Source organism: Hyperolius riggenbachi, chromosome 5 (genome assembly GCF_040937935.1).
Source record: "Hyperolius riggenbachi isolate aHypRig1 chromosome 5, aHypRig1.pri, whole genome shotgun sequence".
Taxonomy (NCBI): domain Eukaryota; kingdom Metazoa; phylum Chordata; class Amphibia; order Anura; family Hyperoliidae; genus Hyperolius; species Hyperolius riggenbachi.
Genome location: NC_090650.1, coordinates 321,903,551 through 321,922,594, shown reverse-complemented (window position 1 = coordinate 321,922,594; position 19,044 = coordinate 321,903,551). Strand labels below are relative to the sequence as shown.

At 47.7% G+C, this 19,044-nt stretch overlaps 1 protein-coding gene across 1 annotated transcript in view; it reads right to left on the bottom strand.

Moving 5' to 3' along the window:
• Window positions 1–18,837, bottom strand: part of LOC137519405 (laminin subunit alpha-3-like) — a 120,665-nt gene extending 101,828 nt beyond the window's left edge. The window contains exon 1 of the mRNA XM_068238360.1: window positions 18,386–18,837. Coding sequence (XP_068094461.1) covers window positions 18,386–18,715 — 330 coding nt within the window. The 5' untranslated portion in view covers window positions 18,716–18,837. The remainder of the gene's footprint in view (window positions 1–18,385) is intronic.
• Window positions 18,838–19,044: the final 207 nt, after the last annotated feature.

The window sequence follows — 19,044 nt, the reverse complement described above, 5'->3', positions numbered from 1 at the left end:
TCCTCTCAGAGGCTCACCATTTTCTTCTGACAATAATGCCTTCCAGTTCTGACAATATTTTGTCAGATCTGAAATATATCAGTTGCTGTCAGTAAAATATCAGTTGCTGTCAGTTATAGCTGAAAAGAAAACTGATGTACCAGGTAATGTCCATGTTTCCCTATGGCTCAAGTGGGCGATGTTACAGTTTAACTGTGTGCTGACCGGAAAGCTGTTATGGGGTAATGGCCATTTTCAAAATGGAGGACGGAAAATTCCCTTGATCACAGTGAACAAACAGGACGCGGGACAGGAGAAAGGCACTGAGGAGTAGACTACATGGAAGGTAAGTATGACTTGTGTATGCTTATTTTGACTTTTAATTTTCAGTTCAGGTTTTCTTTAAAAGAGAAACCATGACCAAGAACTGAACTTGATACCAATCAGTAGGGTGATACCCCCTTTTACATAAGAAATCTATTCCATTTCACAAATGGATCATCAGTGGGCATTGTATGGCTGATATTGTGGTGAAACCCCTCCCACAAGAAACTCTGAGGACCGTGGTACTCCTGGCAGTTTCCTGTCTTGGAACCTTGTTGCATTGTGGGAAATAGCTGCTTAAAGCAGTTTCCAACTGCCAAAAAAGCAAGCAGCAGCTACATCACCTGTCAGCAGTAAAAATGTCACCATGTGATAAATGTCAGAATGCAAATCAGGGATTTAAAAGATTTTACAATGGTCAAACACTGACTAAATAATTTATACATAAGTATTGTAAAAAATGAAGCCCTTTTTTTTTTTTATTACATTATTTTCACTGGAGTTCCTCTTTAAGTAGCATGGTAAGTAGAAGGCAGTTAGATTCCTTTAAATCCACAATCTTGGTGGTTCTGGACCTCTGTAACTGAATTAGTGTCCTGTACAACTCCCACTACAATATAAGACTAGAGATGGGCCGAACGGTTCGCCTGCGAACGGTTCCACGCGAACTTCAGTGGTTCGCGTTCGCGTCCCGCAGGCGAACTTTTGCGGAAGTTCGGTTCGCCCCATAATGCACCTTGAGGGTCAACTTTGACCCTCTACATCACAGTCAGCAGGCCCAGTGTAGCCAATTAGGCTACACTAGCCCCTGGAGCCCCACCCCCCCTTATATAAGGCAGGCAGCGGCGGCCATTACGGCCACTCGTGTGCCTGCATTAGTGAGAGTAGGGCGAGCTGCTGCAGACTGTCTCTCAGGGAAAGATTAGTTAGGCTTAACTTGTTCCTGGGCTGGCTGCATACCTGTGCTGTTAACCCACCACTGCATACCTGTGCTGTTAACCCACCACTGCATACCTGTGCTGTTAACCCACCACTGCATACCTGTGCTGTTGTTAACCCACCACTGCATACCTGTGCTGTTAACCCACCACTGCATACCTGTGCTGTGAACCCGCCACTGCATACCTGTGCTGTTCAGTGGACCCGCCACTGTATACCTGTTTAGTGAACCCGCCACTGCATACCTGTTCTGTTCAGTGGACCCGCCACTGCATACCTGTTCTGTTCAGTGGTCCCGCCACTGTATACCTGTTTAGTGAACCCGCCACTGCATACCTGTTCTGTTCAGTGGACCCGCCACTGCATACCTGTTTAGTGAACCCGCCACTGCATACCTGTTCTGTTCAGTGGACCCGCCACTGCATACCTGTGCTGTTAACCCACCATACCTGTGCTGTTAACCCACCACTGCATACCTGTGCTGTGAACCCGCCACTGCATACCTGTGCTGTTCAGTGGACCCGCCACTGTATACCTGTTTAGTGAACCCGCCACTGCATACCTGTTCTGTTCAGTGGACCCGCCACTGTATACCTGTTTAGTGAACCCGCCACTGCATACCTGTTTTGTTCAGTGGACCCACCACTGCATACCTGTGCTGTTAACCCACCATACCTGTGCTGTTAACCCACCACTGCATACCTGTGCTGTGAACCCGCCACTGCATACCTGTGCTGTTCAGTGGACCCGCCACTGTATACCTGTTTAGTGAACCCGCCACTGCATACCTGTTCTGTTCAGTGGACCCGCCACTGCATACCTGTTCTGTTCAGTGGACCCGCCACTGTATACCTGTTTAGTGAACCCGCCACTGCATACCTGTTCTGTTCAGTGGACCCGCCACTGCATACCTGTTCTGTTCAGTGGACCCGCCACTGTATACCTGTTTAGTGAACCCGCCACTGCATACCTGTTCTGTTCAGTGGACCCGCCACTGCATACCTGTTTAGTGAACCCGCCACTGCATACCTGTTCTGTTCAGTGGACCCGCCACTGCATACCTGTGCTGTTAACCCACCATACCTGTGCTGTTAACCCACCACTGCATACCTGTGCTGTGAACCCGCCACTGCATACCTGTGCTGTTCAGTGGACCCGCCACTGTATACCTGTTTAGTGAACCCGCCACTGCATACCTGTTCTGTTCAGTGGACCCGCCACTGTATACCTGTTTAGTGAACCCGCCACTGCATACCTGTTTTGTTCAGTGGACCCGCCACTGCATACCTGTTTAGTGAACCCGCCACTGCATACCTGTTCTGTTCAGTGGACCCGCCACTGCATACCTGTGCTGTTAACCCACCATACCTGTGCTGTTAACCCACCACTGCATACCTGTGCTGTGAACCCGCCACTGCATACCTGTTTTGTTCAGTGGACCCGCCACTGCATACCTGTTTAGTGAACCCGCCACTGCATACCTGTTCTGTTCAGTGGACCCGCCACTGCATACCTGTGCTGTTAACCCACCATACCTGTGCTGTTAACCCACCACTGCATACCTGTGCTGTGAACCCGCCACTGCATACCTGTGCTGTTCAGTGGACCCGCCACTGTATACCTGTTTAGTGAACCCGCCACTGCATACCTGTTCTGTTCAGTGAACCCGCCACTGCATACCTGTTCTGTTCAGTGGACCCGCCACTGTATACCTGTTTAGTGAACCCGCCACTGCATACCTGTTTTGTTCAGTGGACCCGCCACTGCATACCTGTGCTGTTAACCCACCATACCTGTGCTGTTAACCCACCACTGCATACCTGTGCTGTGAACCCGCCACTGCATACCTGTGCTGTTCAGTGGACCCGCCACTGTATACCTGTTTAGTGAACCCGCCACTGCATACCTGTTCTGTTCAGTGGACCCGCCACTGCATACCTGTTGTGTTCAGTGAACCCACCGCATCAGTGCGCATACCTGTGCAGTTAAGTGAACCCACCTACCTACGTGAGTGCACGCAGTGTGATATACCACTCCGTGCATACCCGATATGGATAAAACAGGTAGAGGAAGAGGTAGTGGCAGAGCCAGAGGAAGGCCACCCGGCAGGTCTGCGCGAGGTCGTGTAAATGTAATTTCGTGTGGACCTGGCCCACAGTACAGTGCTCGGAAGAAGGCACGTCCCATCACCTCCCAAGATTGTCAGGACGTGGTTGAGTATTTAGCGACACAGAACACCTCATCTTGCTCAGCCACCAGCGCTACTACTAGCACCACTTCCGCTGCATTTGACACTTCGCAAGAATTATTTAGTGGTGAAATCACTGATGCACAGCCATTGTTGTTACAGCCAGATGAATTTTCACCAGCTCATATGTCTGAGTTACGCGGCAATACTATGGATGTAACGTGTGAGGAGGATGAAGGACCTACTGATGGTGCATGTTTGGATTTGTCTGAGGCAAGCGAAGCTGGGCAGGATGATTACGATGATGACGATGATAGGGATCCTCTGTATGTTCCCAATAGAGGAGATGAAGAGGGGGACAGTTCAGAGGGGGAGTCAGAGAGTAGTAGGAGGAGAGAAGTTGCTGAAAGAAGCTGGGGCAGCTCTTCGTCAGAAACAGCTGGTGGCAGTGTCCGGCACCATGTATCGCCACCTATGTACAGCCAGCCAACTTGCCCTTCAGCATCAGCTGCTGAGGTCTCCATAGTGCCCACATCCCAGGGTGGCTCAGCGGTGTGGAAATTTTTTAATGTGTGTGCCTCAGATCGGACCAAAGCCATCTGTTCGCTCTGCCAACAAAAATTGAGCCGTGGAAAGGCCAACACTCACGTAGGGACAAGTGCCTTACGAAGGCACCTGGAGAAAAGGCACAAACAGCAATGGGAAGGCCACCTGAGCAAAAGCAGCAGCAGCACACAAAAGAAAAGTCACCCTCCTTCTCCTCTTCCTCCTTCAGGTGCATCATCTGCTTCTGCCGCTTTCTCCCTTGCACCTTCACAGGCACCCTCCTCCACTCCGCCTCTGCCCTTGAGCGGTTCCTGCTCCTCTGCCCACAGCAGCAGTCAGGTGTCCGTGAAGGAAATGTTTGAGCGGAAGAAGCCAATTTCGGCCAGTCACCCCCTTGCCCGGCGTCTGACAGCTGGCGTGGCGGAACTGTTAGCTCGCCAGCTGTTACCATACCAGCTGGTGGACTCTGAGGCCTTCCGTAAATTTGTGGCCATCGGAACACCGCAGTGGAAGATGCCAGGCCGCACTTATTTTTCCAGAAAGGCCATACCCCAACTGCACCGTAAAGTTGAGAGGCAAGTGGTGTCATCTCTTGCGAAGAGCGTTGGGTCAAGGGTACACCTGACCACGGATGCCTGGTCTGCCAAGCACGGGCAGGGCCGCTACATTACCTACACAGCCCATTGGGTGAACCTGGTGGTGAACGATGGCAAGCAGGGCGCAGCGGACCAAATTGTGACACCTCCACGGCTTGCAGGCAGGCCTCCTGCCACCTCCTCTCCTCCTGCTACATGCTCTTCGCTGTCCTCCTCCTCCTTGGCTGAGTGGCAGTTCTCCTCTCCAGCTACACAGCCCCAGCTCCGCAGGGCCTATGCTGCATGCCAGGTACGACGGTGTCACGCAGTGTTAGACATGGCTTGTCTAAAAGCGGAGAGTCACACTGGAGCAGCTCTCCTGGCTGCTCTTAAGAAACAGGTGGATGAGTGGCTGACCCCGCACCACCTGGAGATAGGCAACGTGGTGTGCGACAACGGCAGCAATCTGCTTGCCGCTTTGCGTATGGGGAAGCTGACACACATACCCTGCATGGCACATGTCATGAATCTAGTTGTGCAAAGATTTGTGGCAAAGTACCCTGGCTTAGCGGATGTCTTGAAGCAGGCCAGGAAGTTCTGTGGGCATTTGAGGCGGTCTTACACAGCCATGGCACGATTTGCCGAAATTCAGCGTAAAAACAACATGCCGGTGAGACGCCTCATTTGCGATAGCCCCACTCGCTGGAATTCGACCCTGCTCATGTTCTCCCGCCTGCTAGAACAGAAGAAAGCCGTCACCCAGTACCTCTACAACTGGAGTAGAACAAAACAGTCTGGGAAGATGGGGATGTTCTGGCCTGACAACTGGACACTGATGAAAAATGCATGCAGGCTCATGCGGCCGTTTGAGGAGGTGACCAACCTGGTGAGCCGCAGTGAGGGCACCATCAGCGACTTAATTCCCTACGCTTACTTCTTGGAGCGTGCTGTGCGTAGAGTGGCGGATGAAGCTGTGAATGAGCGTGACCAGGAACCGTTACGGCAGGAACAGGCATGGGACCAATTTTCATCAGACCCAGCTGTTTCTTCAACACCTGCGGCAGCACAGAGGGGGGAGGAGGAGGAAGAAGAGAAGTCGTGTGCAGAAGACGACTCAGACTCAGAGGATGATGATCAAGGTGTTTCTTTGGGGGAGGAGGAGGAGGAGGAGGAGGAGGGGACGGCGGCAGGAGAACAACCGCAGCAGGCGTCGCAGGGGGCTTGTGCTGCTCAACCTTCCCGTGGTATTGTTCGCGGCTGGGGGGAGGAGGTTGACTTACGTGACGTCACTGAGGAAGAGCAAGAGGAGATGGAGGGTACTGGATCCGACTTTGTGCAGATGTCGTCTTTTATGCTGTCCTGCCTGTTGAGGGACCCCCGTATAAAAAACCTCAAGGGGAATGAGCTGTACTGGGTGGCCACACTACTAGACCCTCGGTACAGGCACAAAGTGGCAGAACTGTTACCAACTCAGCGGAAGGTGGAAAGGATGCAGCACATGCAGAACCAGCTGTCAACTATGCTTTACAATGCCTTTAAGGGTGATGTGACAGCACAACGCCAGCAAGGTACCACTGCCACTAATCCTCCTCCCGTGTCCACGCAGTCAAAGACAGGACGCTCCAGCGATCTCATGGTGATGTCGGACATGCGGACGTTCTTTAGTCCAACGCCTCGCCGTAGCCCTTCCGGATCCACCCTCCACCAACGCCTGGAACGGCAGGTAGCCGACTACCTGGCCTTAAGTGTGGATGTAGACACTGCTGTGAACAGCGATGAGGAACCCTTGAACTACTGGGTGCGCAGGCTTGACCTGTGGCCAGAGCTGTCCCAATTTGCCATCCAACTTCTCTCCTGCCCTGCCGCAAGCGTCCTGTCAGAAAGGACCTTCAGCGCAGCTGGAGGCATTGTCACAGAGAAGAGAGGTCGCCTAAGTCACAAAAGTGTTAAGTACCTCACCTTTCTCAAAATGAATAAGGCATGGATCCCGGAGGGCTGCTGCCCGCCCCAAGACTAAGTCAGTCCCCGCACACACAGCATCTCTGCCTGCACGCCGTGTGACTGGCTGCCTGGCCTGCCCCAAGAAGACTAAGTCGCTCCCAGTCCCTCCACACAGCATGTCTGCCTGCAGGCCGCTTCACTATCACTACCTTCTCCGCCACCACCAACAGGGTCCGGGACTCCAGGCGGATTGCTGAATTTTTTAGGCCGCTGCTAGCAGCGGCCGCTGTAATAATTTTTCGGGTGCGTGTACATGACTGCCTAATTTTTCTGGCTGCACTGCGGGCAGCTGCAACAACAAAAGAAAAGGCATGTACATGCGCCCATTCCCCTTCGCGATCATTACCTTGCCGTGGTGAAGGGGCTTGCGTATCACAATGAAGCAATGACCGGCGCCTAGATGAGTGTCTCGGGGGGGGCACACAAAAGATAATAAGGTCGTTGCTTCATTGTGGTCAGACCAAATTTGATCAGCTGGACAGTCACTGTTCTGTCATTCAGCTACATCAGCCAGGCCGACCATATGGGCTGTAAAGCCACCAAAACCTGCACTCTGGCCATGGTGCGCACCAGTCCAGCACGGCCGTCACTACACAAACAGCTGTTTGCGGTGCGTTACACAGTGATTTTGGTGTGTCAGTGTGAAGCAGTACCTTAATTACACTACCTGATTGATGTATACACATGCAAGATGTTTTAAAGCACTTTAGGCCTGTCATTTAGCATTCAATGTGATTTCTGCCCTTAAAACGCTGCTTTGCGTCAAATCCAGATTTTTCCCGGGGACTTTTGGCATCTATCCCACTCCGCCATGCCCCCCTCCAGGTGTTAGACCCCTTGAAGCATCTTTTCCATCACTTTTGTGGCCAGCATAATTATTTTTTTTTTTCAAAGTTCGCATCCCCATTGAAGTCTATTGCGGTTCGCGAACTTTAACGCAAACCGAACCTTCCGCGAAAGTTCGCGAACCCGGTTCGCGAACCTAAAATCGGAGGTTCGGCCCATCTCTATATAAGACTCGCTTTCCACCCACTGTGAAGCTAAATGTCTTTAGTTTCCAAAGAATGACTGACAGTTGTACATGGAGGATTTAGTAGATTTAATGAGCTGGATTAACTACACATCTCTAAAAGTATGCTATGTTGTGGTATCCTTAGATGAAAATTCTTTACATAACACGTGGTTTTGGTATTACTCTGGAACGTCCTAAGAAAGCTAGACAGCAATAAGCTAAACTACACATCTCTGTTTCCAAATAAATCCCATCACAGAATAAACCCCATATGGTGTTTCACAAAGAAGATATAAGATATAAGATGTTAAGGACCAGTCAACTTTGGCAGTGAAAAAAAAAAACAGGGCTGTGGAGTCGGTACAAAACTCTTCCGACTCCAACAACGACTCCTCATTTTCTGAAACCACGACTCCGACTCCAACTCCGACTCCGGGTACCCAAAATTCCTTCGACTCCGACTCCTCGACTCCGACTCCTTAGTCTAATACTTAACAGGGCTGTGGATTTTGTACAAAAATCATACGACTCCGACTCCCGACTCCTCAGTTTATGAAATCACGACTCCGACTCCGGGTGCCCAAAATTCCCCAGACTCCGACTCCTCGACTCCGACACCAACCCTAAAAAAAAATGGTCCATTTGCGGATCGTAACGGAATCGATCATAACGGATGCGAATAGATCCCATGTTAATGAGAAATCGTGGCCAAGAATTGAACTTCATCCAAATCAGAAGCTGATACCCCATTTTACATGAGAAATCTATTCCTTTTCACACACGGATCATCAGGAGGCCCTGTATGGCTGATATTGTGGTGAAACCCCTCCCACAGGAAACTGTGAGGACCATGGTCCTGGCAGTTTCCTGTCTGTGTACCTCATTGCATTGTGGGAAATAACATCTGTTTTCCTATTTACAGCTGTTTCAACTGCCAAAAAAAAGCAAGTAGTATCTCCTGTTACTGATATCACCTGCCAGCAGTAAAAATGTCATCGTGTGATAAATGTCAGAATGTAAATCAGGGAGAGGAAAGATATTACAATGGGCAAATACTGACTAAATAATTTATTGTATACATAATTATTGTAAAAATGAAACACTTTTTTTTATTACATTATTTTCACTGCAGTTCCTCTTTAACCTATGAACCTATTCGCATTGGTCTGATTGAACAAATCCGTTCCGCACGCTCTGCTGAACGGACCACAAGGTTGGTGCTTCAGCAATTGAGCTGCAGCTGAGCCCAGCGGAACAGAAACGGATGCTAAAGCACTGCAATGGGGCAATGAGAAACGGATCCTTTAAAGGGGCACTACAGCGAAAAACTGTCAAATTTAAAATATGTGCAAACATATACAAATAAGAAGTACATTTTTTCCAGAGTAAAATGAGCCATAAATTACTTTTCTCCTATGTTGCTGTCACTTACACTAGGTTGTAAAAAACACGACTCCAACTCCGACAGACATGACAGGCTTTGGACTAGTCCATCTCTTTATAGGGGATTCTCAGGGATTGATTTATTTTCAAAAGCGCTTAGTGAATGGCAGTTGCTCTGTCCAACTGCCAACAAACTGTGTAGTGAGCAGGGAAGCTGGCCAGCATCATTGTATAAATCCTTTTTAGGGAATATCTTTATAAAGAATAAAAGCCTTGCTGAGAATCCCCTACGAAGAGATGGACTAGTCCAAAACCTGTCACTGTCTGATTTCTACTACCTACTGTAAGTGACAGCATTATAGGAGAAAAGTAATTTATGGCTCATTTTACTCTGGAAGAAACATACTTCCTATTTGTATATGTTTGCACATATTTTAAATTTTAAAATTTTTCGCTGTAGTGCCCCTTTAATCACACTGGCTAGAAAACGGACCGTTTTAGCCAGCAAAAATCTACTTTGGTGATAAGGGTCTGGAGGGTATATGGGGAAACTGAACTGATCTGACGGAATGGAAACAAACGAAAACGAATCAATTTTCACAGATCCATTCCCAGGAAGTGCCAGTGTGATCCAGCCCTTAGGATCTTTGAAAATAAAGCTCAGATACTCAGAAGTTCATTGAATAAAATGAGCCTAAATTGACAATGAAGACAGGGTGGAGCAGTATGCAGCTACTAAAACCTGTATTCCTATGTCCACATATGGACAACAGTGAGGAGATGGATCGCTACTACCAGTGGCGTAGCAATAGGGGCCGCATCGGGGCCCTTGGGCCAGAGGGGCCCCGAAGGGTCCACCCTCTATCACAGTATTAGTTCTCTATTGGTCCTGTGCTTGTAATTATCACTTCTATAGATGCTTTGAATAGTAGTAATCCTTAACACACTGCTCCCCATCCCCTTCTTGCAACTCAGACACTGTGGTTGTCCTCGGCAGATTTTGGTGCGCCATATCAATTGTTATGTATTGAACGCTTGGGGGACCCCATGTAAAACTTGCACCGGGGCCCATAGCTCCTTAGCTACGCCACTGACTACCACCAAACGTAGCCAGCATGAACTTGGGATCCAAGTGTCTCAGTTTAGGCAGCAAGCAAAAAGGATGTCCCGCTACACCGTTGGTAGTGTAAAAAGGTTTCTCCAAATTTTATCAGCGAATACACAGAAAAAAGCTCACGTGTATCGGAGCTCAGTATGGTTCCTTAATCATAGCTTACATGCAACAACTAAGTGCAGGTTTAAATAGTCAAATGACCACCCAGAATGGGCGTGGCTACTTATCTTAAAGTGACAAATACAAAAATTTGTATAAAATGGCTATGCCAATATACAAAAATAGAGAATATAAAACCTTTAGTAACAAAGTCTTCTAACAAACAGACTTTGTTATTAAAGGTTTTATCCTTTTTGCTTGCTCCATATATGGACCTTTGAACCATCTCTCCTAATATTACCCTGGAGAAAAATGCTGGGCCAAGATTCTCCTGTGCCCAAGTCAGAGATGCTTAAAGGGACACTGTAGGGTGGTCAGGGGAAAATGAGTTGAAGTTACCTGGGGCTTCTAATAGTCCCCCACAGACATCCTGTGCCCGCGCAGCCACTCCCCAATGCTCCGGCCCCACTTCTGGTTCACTTCTGGAATTTCAGACTTTAAAGTCTGAAAACCACTGCGCCTGCGTTGCCGTGTTCTCACTCCCGCTGATGGCACCAGGAGCATACTGCGCAGGCCTAGTATGGTCTGTGCCTGCGCCGTGCGCTCCTGGTGACATCAGGGGAAGCGAGGACACGGCAATGCAGACGCAGTGGTTTTCAGAATTTAAAGTCTGAAATTCCAGAAGTGAACCGGAGGCGAGGTCGGAGCATCGGTGAGTGGCTGCACGGGCACAGGATGCCTGCGTGGGACCATTAGAAGCCCCGAGTAATTTCAACTCATTTTCCCTTGACCCCCCCCCCCTTACAGTATCCCTTTAAGTGCCCCCACCTGTCTGACCTTGATTGGTTCCCCTGGTCTCAGGCACCCCCGATCACTTGTTTAGTTTGATACTGAGAGGTGCTCCCTTCCCCCCACCAGACCAGACCCTGCATACTCACATACTGAGTCAGACTAACTGACTAGTCCAACCCACTTTACCCTTTTACTAATTAATACAGGATTTCATGTTCAGAAACTCACCACACCTGCTCACAGTCATATCACAGACTGCATAGTTGCAGCTGGGCTTAGATGCCACTCCTGAGCCCCAGCTGCTTGGAATGAGAGAGTGGTTAGTACTGTGTAACTGTTCTCAGCCCTGGCTGCACTGAGTCAAGTACACCCCATTAATTCCATCTCACCACTGCTCGCAGGGCTGATGCCTCTCTTGTCACTGCCTCGACCTGGCCCTGCCTTGGGCCTAGTGTCAGGGTGGCCAAACAAGAGACCACACTGGGAAATCCTTACAGAACACAATTATGGATTATTCTGTTTCCAGCAGCTAGTTTGGTCAGAGAAGATAACTATCTGTTGAAACATGCTTGTTAGAAATCAATTTTTAGGTACACTGTATCAGTGTCATTATCTGTTGTGCCACGAAAACGTAATAAAATATTTACAAAAATGTGAGATGTACTCACTTTTGTGAGATACTGTAGTCAAGGGCTATACTAATCTGCAATGGCAACTAATCAAAAACCAGCTGACTGGACTACAATCTCTACAAAATCTTATTGGCCGCTGTTATGGACCACAATGCATCTGTAAAGCATCATTAATAATCTTTTTGCTGTAGATTTAAGAATGGCCTTGGAAACACAAAATGGGAAACCGAGACTTAATGGGTGGGGTTTGGCGCAATTCCCTGGACACACCCTGTTTAAGGATCAGCTCATTAGACAGCTGTCAGCTCGGACTTGAGCGTTAGTAGCATATCTATGTACTTCATTTAATTTGCTGGGGTTTTGGTGGGTGGTGGGTGTTATATGCATGTTTGTTTGCTATTACTCTTGCACCCTGATGAAGCCTATATGGTGAAACATGTTGGTCATGAGCACTGTTGTATAGAACCTGAGAGCCATGTTTTTACTAGATTATGTTTTAATCTAATCTAATCTAATCTAATGCCTTGTCAATTAAGGATGTCCCTTCCTACTGGAATATTAATAACCAAACCTGTGTACAAACACTATATTTACATAATCCAAAACATTTGTTCATTAAAATCTGAAAATCTGGTTTGTGCACAGCCCTCCCCCCCCCCCTAAGTCATTGGCTCCCCTTTGGCTTAGAATTCTTGTGAGCCAATTTATTAAGACAAATTACTTAATTATTGTAGTTTATGCTGCCTACCTCGCCTATCCATAGAATAGAATGAATGCTCAACAGAGGTCCAAGCACATGACATTTACACTAATCAGGGGTAAACTGTCACTTGATGTCATAACTTAAAATAATTTCAGAGACGTTTATTTCAAGTGTGTATGCACATGGTAGTTCAGAGAATAAGAGCCCCTGTTTTAGGCTAGGTGCACACATAATTTAACATGAAAGGCCGCGTTTTATGTCATATTTCATTTTATGTTGTATGCATTGTTTGTGCATTTTTGCTGTGTTTTTGGTGCGTTTGCGTTTTTTTTTTACCGCAGTTGCATTTTTCAAGCATCTGCGTTTTAATGCATTTTTGGTTCACATATACAAAACTCCTATGCGTTTTTCATCTGTTTTACAATTTAATTTTATGCGAATTAATAAGAAGACAAGAGGAAGCAGACATACATCACAACATTTTTTTTACACAAAAACCCATAGAAAAACGCATGTAAAACGCATACCATTGCATTTCTATTGACTTTCCTTATGTGCGTTTTTGATGCGTTTTTGAATGCCATGCAACAAAATCTGCGTTTTTAAAAATGCATGTTTCAAAACGCATATGCGTTTTTGATATGCGTTTTTCCTGCGGCTCATAATCTTCCATTAGTGGCAAAAACGCATCTCTTCCACAACGCTAGCATTTCTGCTAAGTGTGCAGCTAGCCTTGAACTCTGCTGTATAATGATTCTGGTTCGCCGTGTTCTCTTGAACATACTTTGTGAGACACTGTAACACTGACTTGGAGCTGCAGGTAGGTAACACCTGTTTGGAATGTGATGTCATTTGTTTGCATTGTGTGAAGGTGCTTCTAGCCCAAACATTGTCCATCCAGCACACCTAGATCTCAGCCACACCATGGAAAAGTACACCAAATCAATAGAAAATTCTACACACAGCATAACAAGGCTGTTAGTTCTCAGTAGGACTAAACATGACCACTCTACAAAAGTGTTTTCTGTTTGCATCTTACTTTTGTGTATAGATGCCACAGTATTACTGCATGTATTCATTACAAAAGCAACATTACTAAGGCTTCTTTTGCTGTTGCATTTTGTGCAAGTGTGCGTTGTGTCACCGTTTTACCGCAGGGTAACGCAATGGCAATGCAAGTGTATGAGGCCTTGCACACTAACTGCGTTGCTTGCGCCGGAGGCTTCCAAATCGTTGCCGAGCCAATGCAAAGTCTGCAGTGCTTTATCATATGACATCTGCAGCAACGCAGCAGTGGCGGAAGTCATTGGAGTCAATGGGCAAAGCAGAAATTTAATTGGCGGTAACACAGTGCATCGTGGCGCACATGCACGGACCAATGGGAATCCCAGTGACATACTTCCTGCCCAGGGAGTACCTCACTGAGCATGGGGCGGCACTACATATATGACCCTGTCAGCACACACTGCTGCAGGGTCATATGTTTGTCATCTTTTGCGTTGCTATGGGATGCAGAAGGAGCATCACATCTCCATCGCAACTCAAAAAATAAGTATAAAACCAGCCTAAACAACAAGATCTTTACCAAAGAGCAATTCAAAACCAAACTTCAGACAAACAACCAAACACAGTGAGGCTAGGTTCACACTGGGGAATTGCGGTCCCTGGAAAAACAGGGTTGCAATGGAGGGGTAAGTCACATCACGCATTAGACCTGTGATGCAATATATGGTGTGAAGCAGTCAATGAAAAGTATGCTTCACTGCAACCCTTAATGCGCATGCTATCCAGTAATGCACTGCATGGCTTGCATTATTCATATGGATCTGTCCCACCACACTGCCAACGTATCAAGGTGAACATACCATTATAATATTATTGCATTAGCAATGCAATTACATTGTCTGACACTCTCTAGTGTGTAGGAAGCCTAAAACATTTATCTGCCAAGTTATTTTTTCTTTTCTTTTATCCTGTCAGATTTGTGATATTAAGCATCAATTAGGCCTTGTTCACATTGCGTTTAGAGATGGCCCGAACCGTTCGCCGGGCGAATCTCTCTGTGCCCTGTACTACTTCCGGGTCGCTATGCCCCGGAGTAGTATGCCTGCGCTGGCCCGGCGGTGCGAGTCCTATATCGCGCTCCTGTTGCCGGGCACTCTCTGCGCATGAGCGTGACGTCACTCATGATGTCACGCACATGCACAGAAAGTGCCCGGCAACAGGCGCGCGATAAAGGACGCGCACCGCCGGGCCAGCGCAGGCATACTACTCCGGGTCATAGCGACTCGGAAGTAGTACAGAGCACAGAGATACTGAGATGTTCGCCGGCGAACGGTTTGGGAACCATTCGCAACATCTCTAATTGCGTTCCGATCGCGTTAGCGTTTGTCATTTTTTGACGCATTTTTTTCCGTTTCCTGGTGATTTCCATGCGTTAGGCGTTTTTGGTAAGCATTTTTGTAAGCGTTTTTTTGGGTGATTTAACGATTTGTAAGTGTCCTAGGCCTTATTTTTAAAGGGAAAGGGACCTAAAAAACCCAGAAATACTTCACATTTAAATTGACAGGGGAAAAAAACGCCCACAAAATCCCTAGCAAAAGCACTTTTTCTAGCACTTTGCGCTTTTCCTATACCTCCCATTATCGCAAAATTGCCCCGAAAATGGTCCATGCAGTGCTTTTCAGATCGAAATGTGAACGGAACCCCCTAATCTGAACTAGCGCCTAGGAAAGCACGGTGTAAGTGCTTTCAAGGCGATTTTGAAAAATCGACAGCACTTAAAAAAAATGAAAAAGCTCCTCTAGTGTGAACGAGCCCTTAAAGGGAACCAGAGACGTTGGGGGCAAGCTTTAATACATACCTGGGGCTTCCTCCAGCCCCATACGCACGGATCGCTCTCACGCCGCCATCCTCAGCTGCTTGGATCCGCCAGTACCGGGTCCCGTCATTACCGCCAGTTGGCCGGCGGACGCGGCCAATTGTCCGCATCACAGGGGGCTCCCTGCATACACGTATGGCTGCATACTGCGCAGCCGCATGCGTAAGGGGATGGAGGGAGCCTCCATGATGCGGACAATTGGCCGCATCCACCGGAAGTGATGGGACCCGGTGCCGGCGATAGAGTAAGCGGAGGATGGCGGCATGGGAGCGATCCAGGCTTATGGGGCTGAAGGAAGCCCCAGGTATGTATAAAAGCTTTTTCTATTTTTAGGTTTCCTTTCTCTCTGGTTCCCTTTAAACTGTGGAGTCTAAAAAATTACATCAATACTTCCGGTATAACCTTCTTGCTAATTGGACAAAGGATGATCGCTATGATGACACTCTGGCGTTCCTTTGAGCTGGTAGATACCAAAGAAAAATCAAAACTGAAATAGGATATAAAGGCACCAGTTTGCTGGCTTTACAGGCTGGCGTACACATAGTCTCAAATAGCAGGATACAATTAAGGTAACCCCGAAGTGGCATTTAGCAATTGAGCTGATTCAATAAACTTATCTAATGAATTTGTTCAGACTATGCGCGTTCCTAGCCGTTTTCAGGGAACGCGTACGGGTACCAAAGACGCATACAAACGGCTCCTAATGCTTTTGAATGGGGTAGTTCACATGTATGCGTATGAGACGCATACGTTTCTTATCCGCATTGCTACATGCAGTTCTGTGCGTTACGCATAGAAACGGACGCAATTAAAGTCTATGGGCGCGTATCAAAAACGCGTACTATTGCGTTTTTAGCATACGTTTCCCTCTGCGGTTCCCATAATTCTTTTTTTTCCCCTGGGTCACGTGTGTGTGCAAAACGCAATAGAAAACGCATTAGAACGCAAGAAAAACGCATGCGTTTTTCAACGTGCGTTTCTTTGATTTTATACGCGTGCTTCATACGCTGACAGTCTAAACAGGCCCTTTTTGCCTCAACAAGAAATACAGTAAATAGATAAGGAGAGATAGACCATTGGTTAAAACAGAAAAGGAAAAAGCATTTATGAGCTAAATAGATAAAGAGAGAAAATTCATGAGATGCTACAGATAAGGAGAGACAACATACACTGAAGGGATAAAGATAGGTACCGGGTAGTACATAGTGAAAACATCAGTAATTTTACTGTTTAGCGACATCACCAGGCACCCAACTGATGCGGTGGCGCAGCAACACGCACTTCTTTTATGAGGTGCAGATGGCGGCCTCTATATGTCTCTAGAGATAGGTGTACTTTAGGCCTAATTCAGTACTGAACTTATGGTTCATCCAAGGGATAATTTGGGTACTTGCTGTGCGTGATAAATATTGGTAGTAGGCAGTGAAAATAAGGGCAGAGGTAGTCTTTCACAGCAAAGGCAGCTCTGACATCGGCGGGGGTAGGTTAGTGTTAGGCCCCGTTCACATTACAAACGCGGACGGGCACGCATGCGGAACGCAACACGTACGAACGCACGCCATCCGCGTTTGTATGCGTTGCGTGGCTGATCCCATCACTGAAAAGTGAATGGGACAGCCATGCGTTTTGGCAAAAAATGCGTGCAGCATGCGTTCCCGGACCGCACAGGTCCGGAACGCATGCAGTGTGAACATCAGACATTGCACTCTATGCAATGTCTGATGTCGTGCGTGTCGGCCACCTGCACGCGTTTCCAAAACGCGGCTGGAAACGCGTGCAGTGTGAACAGGGCCTTATTAGGCCTCTTTTACACAGAAAGTAGCATGCAGTCGAATGGCAAAGATTGGTAACACTGCGTGACACATGGCAAAGTTACCCGGTAGAAAGAAAAATGTCTCATGTTGCGTCTGAGCACAGCAACTGCCTGCATGCAACTCCACCACCTATGCAAGCGCTAGCAAGTGCCCAGCCAGTAAACAGGAGCAGCTGACAGGCAGTGAATTTACCAACATCATCTGCTTGTGGAAGAGAGAGCTTTGGCATAGGTAGAGGGAGGGTTAGTGTGAGAGTAGGGTTTGGTTTAGTGGTAAATATTGGCGGATATTGTGGCGGGGGTAGTGGGGGGTTAGTGTTAGGCATTGGTGGAGGAAGGGTTAGTGTGAGACTAGGGTTTGGTTTCGAATATTGGTGGATTTTGAGGTGGTGTGTGTGTGTGTGGGGGGGGGGGGGGGGGGGTTAGTGTTAGGCATCGGTAGAGGGAGGGTTAGTGTGAGAGTAGGGTTTGGTTTAGTGGTAAATGTCAGCAGCAATTGTGGTGGGTGAGAGTAGGGGGCCAGTGTTAGGCATCGCTATTGGTGGATATTGTGGTGGGAATTAGTGTCAGGCATCGGTAGAGGGAGGGTTAGTGTGAGAGTAAGGCTTGGTTTAGTGGTAAATATCAGCAGCAATTGTGGTGGGGGGGGTTAGTGTTAGGTATCGGTAGAGCCAGAGTTAGTGTAAGAGTAGGGTTTGGTTTAGTGGTAGATATTGGTGGATACTATGGTGGGAATTAGTGTCAGGCATTGGTAGAGGGAGGGTTAGTGTGAGAGTAGGGTTTGGTTTAGTGGTAAATATCTGCGGCAATTGTGGTGGGGGGTAAGTGTTAGGCATCGGTAGAGCCAGAGTTAGTGTGAGAGTAGGGTTTGGTTTAGCGGTAAATATTGGTGGATACTATGGTGGGAATTAGTGTTAGAAATCGCTAGAGGAAGAGTTAGTGTGAGAGTAGGGTTTGGTTTAGTGGTAAATATAGGCAGATATTGTGGCTAAGGGAGGAAGGGGGAGTTAGTGTTAGGCATCGATATGGGGAGGGCTTGTGTGAGAAAAGGGTTAGGCGATGGTAGATTATCTGTAAAAATTACTGATCAAATTAGTCACTGATCAATAGCAGAATTTCGGTTATTTTATGATGTTCTATTAGAGACTATCCCTGGCGCCCAAATAATCTGCAGTGCCTTTTTTCACATGCATGCGATCTGGGAAAGCCTATGACAGTCTGCTATACATTTTCTGCAGTGTTACCAACAATCTAAAGAGAAACAAAGTAATTTCCTGTAAGACTGTAGCCGACTGTGTCCTCAGGGAGTAAGGTGCAGAGCTCATAAAAAGCAATAGCTACAAAGTATCAGAGACAGGCTTGTATAGGAAATCTGAAGTGGCACAGTACAGAAAAGCACAATACCTGAATGGTGTGAGATGAGACCACTGGACCTCCCACCAGCTTACAGTACAGATCCATCCTGGGTACTCCAGAGCGCTCTTCCTCCCCGCAGGTGGCAGTCGCCCTAATTTTGGCTCCCTCTGCCAAGTTGAAAGATGGAGGGTGAAGGCTATAGCCAGTGCCCCCACCTGCAAAGTCCTGACTGTGGACAACGTGCTGCGTGGGAAGCATAACCACAAGAAGCAACAGTGTTGTAGTAGCTATTGTAGAGAGAATAGATTCCAGAGAGGAGGAAGATCCCCTATGGCTGTCCCCTGGGGACACAAAGTTTCTGGTCCTCCTCAGCACCATATTGGTGAAGAGAAATCCCTCCTAGACGGCTGCTGATTCCCTCCAGATGGTGAGATCCATTCACACTGTCTCCCCTCTGCGCTCCCCTCTGGATCCAGCGCTGCTGCTGTCAGGGATGGAAAACAAAGCAGCAGCGAGGCAGCTCCTGGCTCCCAGCCTGTGTGAGTGGAGATGACACACCCCCTGATCACTACGACCTGACCGAGTCACCTCTGCTCACTCCTCACACTACTGTCTGCAGCCAGTCGCTCTGGAAGACTTCTGTAGTGGCGTGCTAGATTGTGGCATAAATGCGTATTTGTTATGCACGTGTTCATTAAGATGCAGTA